Source organism: Centruroides sculpturatus, unplaced genomic scaffold (genome assembly GCF_000671375.1).
Source record: "Centruroides sculpturatus isolate CEXI.00-Female unplaced genomic scaffold, Cexi_2.0 scaffold401, whole genome shotgun sequence".
NCBI lineage: Eukaryota > Metazoa > Arthropoda > Arachnida > Scorpiones > Buthidae > Centruroides > Centruroides sculpturatus.
This window is the reverse complement of record NW_019384560.1, coordinates 464,153-470,203: the sequence shown is the minus strand read 5'-3', so window position 1 is coordinate 470,203 and position 6,051 is coordinate 464,153. Positions and strand designations below refer to the sequence as shown.

Here is a 6,051-nt window from a genome sequence, read left to right as displayed (position 1 = left end):
GGGCAACTTTAATAAAAATAATTAAAATAATTACAACTTTACAAAAAGAGAGAAGTTGCCGATCTTGCCCCTATACCCGGGGCAACTTCGTCAATTTCTCTCTTCTTGTAAAGTTGTAATTATTTTAATTATTTTTATTTCCAAACTGATTTTAACCAGTTTTATAGTAAGGTAACATTCCAATAGACAATATGCAAAACTTTTTTTTCAGTTTACAGCAGTATTTATTACACAAAATTTAAGTAAAGCTTAACATGCCGATCTTGCCCCGATCTCCCCTATTATTCTGAAAATTATTTTGTAAATAAATTAAAAATTTCCATTTTATATTTTCATTATCTCGCATATTTTAAAAGAAATTTTCGTATGTTTTTAATGCGAAAATCTGACCTATATAATTAATATTCGCGATAGTTTTCCGACAGAATAAAATCCATGTTAGTTATATAGTAAGAAAATATGCAAATAAAGTTTTGTAATTTTTGTTTAATTAAATTTTTATTTTTAATTTTAAATCAAATAGTTTTAATTAGAACATCAAATTATAAAATTACAAACACAAAAAAGAATTTATTGAACTATCATTTATCTGTGTATAATTATAGTTTAAGGTCACGGTGAATTTCGAAAAATTAATTTTTTAATTTTGTAAACGCCCTGTGAAGGCGTTTTCTCCTCCCTTTTTGCGCGGTTGGAATTGTGACTTTTGTGTTTAACGACATAAAATTGTCGTCCGCGACAGGACTGTAGTCAAATTCGAAAATATATTCGAAATGGAAAAGCTTAAAAAATGCGAATGGCTTTAAGAGCTTCGTTTACGAAGACTATTAATATGTTAAAGGATGAAATTCGTAAATTTGAACTAGATAGTGGGATTCTTAATGAGAAGCTGAGAGGTATGAAAGCTAATAATAGAAGTGAAACGAGCCCGTCAAATATGGCGGCTAAGGCACAAAGTTATAAACTCCCAAAACTAGAAATAAATAAAATTGATGGGGAATTCAGGAATTGGCTGCACTTTTGGTCACAGTTTAAAAGAATCCACCTAGATGACGAGTTGGATAATCCTGACAAATTCCAATATCTGGATCAATGTATGCTACCTAGGTCACGTGCCCTAGAACGCGTGGAACTTACTCTATTACCTAAAGGCGAAGAACGCTATTGAACAGCGTTTTGGAAAGGACCTGTTGGTGAAAGTCTTAGTCCAAGAGTTACTTCAGATGATAATCTCAAATGTACAGTACGTGCAACTGGAAGGGACAGATTACCTGTAGATAAAGTATTCGATAAGGTAGAAGCTCATCTTAGAGCTCTGGAATTTGCTTAGCAAAATTCTCTGTCTCCCAATAGACGGACCCTCATGTTCGTTGAAAGGCACAACTTTTTAACGTGATTCCACAGTGATGATACCATTAGGCAGGCATTAAGCTCGTTGGCAGGTATTGATCTAGGAATAACGGCTAATGTTTGACGAAAGTGTCCTGCCAAAACTACTACCGCTCCTCCCATTAGCCGAGCGTTTTCTCGTAAATCTGTAAAGTTGCTTTCAGAGCGTCGAGAGCTTTTTTTATGTGCCATTACGTATTCATCCCCGACTATTACTGTATAGGGTTTTAGCACTTGGACTTGTCTGGAGCTTTTAATTAATGATGATGCGATATGCAGTTTCGGCAAACTATAAGTTGAGTGAAAGCTTTAGCAATAAATGTGCTAAAGCTTAAGCTCAACAAACCAACAAAAATTCATTTTTAAATTCAGTCAAATCTCGGGTTTCGAACGCCTCGCTTTTCGAACAATTCGGTATACGAACAAAATTTTTAACTATTTGCCCCCGTTTTCATGCGATAACTCGGTTGCCGAACAAGCTACTCGGAAGAGCCGACCACTGATGGTCAACTCTCTATACTTCCAGTGTTAAAAAAAGTCTACTGATTCAGAAGTTAGTAGCGCTGAGATCGCCTCGCTTTACGTAACGAATCCTCGATGACGTTGCTATTTAAATTATTTCGTAGGTGGAAAAGATTATTTCCGTTTTTCAGTATGCGCCTAGTTGAATTTAAATCAAATTAATTAATAAAAACCGCTTTAATTGACATTCACGTAATATAAAGGGAATTCAAAAATTCGTGTTTAAATACGCTTCAGATAAATTAAATGTCAAAAATTTATTAATACATTGGCAGAAATTGAAAGTGTTACACCCAGGTGGAATTGATAGAAATTCATGAAACTTGGTAAACAACTAAAAATAATAATTAAATTTAAAAATAATAAAATAATAATTAAAACTGGTCTTTATACCGAAACTAAAACTAAAATTAAAATCAAATTAAAATCAAATCAATTGAAACACAACACCGAACACAACACTACGTCATTCATTACCTCGCGTCGACATTCTTTTACTGAAAAAGCAAGTTATAGTAACAACCTGTTATTACCTTCCCGGGTCCCTAACAAATTTTGAGCCATATTATTGAAAACACTCACTAGTATGGCTCAAAATACACTCGTGAGAGGATGTTTCTCATTCCATGAATAAAAAATTTCGGAAGATTTAACATTTCTTACTGCTAGCAACATCAAAACGCTTGTCCTTTAGTTTGTTTAATGTATACCCAAAATTTGATTATCTTATCTAGTAAATAGGGGGGAATAGGCCTAATTTCAGAAGGTAGAGAATTTAAAATTTTGACAAATTCTGGAAGTTCCCCATGAATCGGAGAGAGTTGGAGAGAGTTGACAACTTTAGTCATATGATAACTATAGAAAATCTCTCAATTCGTTCTGTCAGATGCATTGTTAAAACACGACTCAGAACACAAGAAACAATGGTTGAAATATAACTTCAGTGAAAGTAATACATGTATTTTAATGATATTAATGAAAAAGTTGAGATTTCCAATGTTTACACACCACATGCGTTTTCTTACATGAAAAACAATAATTTATTATTTTATTTTTTAAATTTAATTTTCGATTTTTTACTATATTTTGCATACCTGATCTTATTGGCTTCCTTTCTTCTGAAATTTTTAACAACAGATGTTCCATAAATGCGACAAAATCTATTTTCATTATAGTTGGCCCAATAATTTATTTTCATTAAAAATACACAAAGCAATATGTTTACGATATACTGCTGAACAATTTTTTTTCTTTTGTTCTGTAATTTAACAAAATTATCGATTTTTTTTCTAAAATACTGTCAAGACCGGTTTTTTGTTCTTTTTTCTGATGGACATTAAAAAGGATATTCCTGTTAGCAATATCTCAGGGTTGATTACATTCATTGCACCTTAATCAGAAAAACACATTATCATAATCAAATGGCATTTTCGTTATTATCTTAGAATATATTTACCGTTATGTTCATTATTACATTTTTTCAATGTTGAATTTTAATTTTTTTTTTATATTTTAGTTTTATCAAGTGGAATAGTATATTACAGCAACGAAGTTCATGCGAAGATTTCTCGTAAAAATCTTTCGCCGGTCTTCTATGAAATGCTTTGATCATAGAAGAATGACAGGAAACGCCTTAACCATTTTTTTTGTGTGTGTTGACTTAAAGTAATCGATTTAAACATATTGTAAGCGTACATTTTACAACGAAGCGCCAATTTTTTCCTTGTAAAACGTAATAGTCTAGGAGAAGCTAAACTACACGGAATTTTTGTAGTTGGAGTATTTATAACAAATGGATTCGATCCTATGTGAATATTATAAAATATATACATACATTTAACATCGATAATCGTTGGTGGATAACAATTATGCTTTATATTGCTATTCTTCAGCGAATATACCCTAAAATCTAAGAAATTCGGATAAATATTCACAAAGGTTTTGTATACCGAAATATCTCATAGAGAAGATAAATTTCTAAACAGAAAATATTATATAAATGTTTAATAACACATGGAATATGTCGTTTATTGGAACACACAGCTTGCCCCGGAAAATTCCTTCAATTAGATGAAAATATTCTGATAAGATTTGAATCGTTCTTTTTGACATAAAACATAAATCTGATTTAAAAATTCTACAATATTCTTGAATTTATCAAATAGCTGTTAAAATTAATTATTTTTTGAAGGAAAAAAATAATTATTATTTACACAAATTGTTATTTATTCTATTGTGAAATGCCAAATTAAGCAATATTTGGCGGCAATATATACACGCCAGTTGCGAGTTTATCATCAATTGCCATGGCTTCTGTGTTCTGTAGGTTTCACTCAATTTCTAGTCGATTAATTAAAAAGGGAGATGGACGTTTTAAAAAGTACTTAACTCCAAATTGTATATCGGGTAAGATATGTATATTTTTTTAAAATTTTATCTTGTATAATAATAATATACGTGCAGTCAGATCTGGCATTTACGCATCTTGTATATTTCAGCATGGCTGAAATATACAAGATGTACACGAGACACGCTGGAATTCATGCTTCTTATAGTCATTGCTTATCAGTTATATAAAAAACAATATTTTTTAAAATCTATAAAATTACAAGCGTTATATTTATCAATAGAACAATATCTTGTTTTTTTTACAGTGTAATTAAATTTTGCATGAATTAAGGAGTAAGATGTGTATATAACTATTGTATATTATATATAAATGCTAATTTACATTAAACTGGATTATACTAGACGTAAATATGTCTGGTTTAATGTGGGTTAATGTAAAACCACAATACAAAGTTCAAAAACATTTATCTATAGTCTGCTAAATTTATAGATAAAATAGTTATTTAAAGTTTATGGTTACTTTATTGATTAAAAATTAAATAAAAATTGTGAAATTCTTTACAATTTTTCTTCTAATTTTCAACTTGAATAAGAGTAAAGGAAAATAATAGTTATGGTGAATTTTTAAGTTTTCTGAAATGATACTGAAACATGATTGCATTTGAGATAGTGGTATAAACCTATATTTACTATAAGAATCCACAGTGAAAATATATTAATACAAAAATTTTTTCTGTCTTCACAATCTGTCTTTTTTCACAATTTTGTCTTCATGATTTTACAATCACCATTGACAAACCAAATATATATATATAATTTTAATGATAAAAATTCATGTTTCAATCAATTTCAAAACTTACTTTATAATATCTTCTTGAAATGTTGAATTAAAAAATTTAATAATTTCGTAAATAAATAGCAATTATTAATCCAACAAAACAGAATATTATTTGAAATATTTAATTCAAATGTCTATATTCAAATAGAATATTTGAATTATGTCATTTAGTAAAAAGTCATTAGAATATGAAATGTCTTTAAAGTATTATCTAAAATATGTGAGATTTATTAATATATAATTGATTGTTAACTGTTCAATAATAATAATTTTCTTTTTCAAGTTTTACCATATAGAAATGTATCAAAAGTGCCAGTTGGATTTATTGGACTTGGACAAATGGGGAGTCACATGGCTCGGAATCTCATCGAAAAGGGCCATTCTTTAGTAGTGTATGATGTTTATCCTGAGGCAATGACGAAATTAGCGGATCATGGTGCTATTATTGCCCAACACCCAGCAGAAGTATCAGAAAAATGTGATAGAATAATATCTATGTTACCATCTAGTCCACACGTACAAGAAGTTTATACAGGAGAAAATGGAATTTTGCAGTAGGAAACTAAATTATCAATTGTTTTCTAATATAAATTATAAGCATTTTATTTACATTTGTTACAATTTATTTTCTATATTATANAGTTGAGTAAAAGTGAGGCGTTATCCGTGTTTACAATAGTCTTGAAAATAATTTTAAATACTTTTTAGAGAATTTATTTATATTTTGTTTGTTTAATTTACATTAGGATTCCTCAAACACTTAATTCGTGAAGATATATATGTGTGGAGACTTATCACACTGTTATTAGGAACATAACACTTTGACACTTTGATGTTTGATAAGCCACTGTTATTATTGGTATGCATTTCGGCCACGAAGACCCTCTTCAGCCGTACATGAATATAATGGCAAAATTGCAGCAGATATATTATACATCTCCACGTATTAAATG

At 29.7% G+C, this 6,051-nt stretch overlaps 1 protein-coding gene across 1 annotated transcript; it reads left to right on the top strand.

The window, feature by feature from the left end:
• The first annotated feature begins 4,180 nt into the window (after window positions 1-4,180).
• On the top strand, window positions 4,181-5,672 carry LOC111623957 (probable 3-hydroxyisobutyrate dehydrogenase, mitochondrial). The gene is made up of 2 exons (XM_023366699.1): window positions 4,181-4,317; window positions 5,382-5,672. The coding sequence occupies exons 1-2, from the start codon at window positions 4,218-4,220 to the stop codon at window positions 5,654-5,656; spliced, it is 375 nt and encodes a 124-aa protein (XP_023222467.1). The 5' UTR covers window positions 4,181-4,217; the 3' UTR covers window positions 5,657-5,672.
• Window positions 5,673-6,051: the final 379 nt, after the last annotated feature.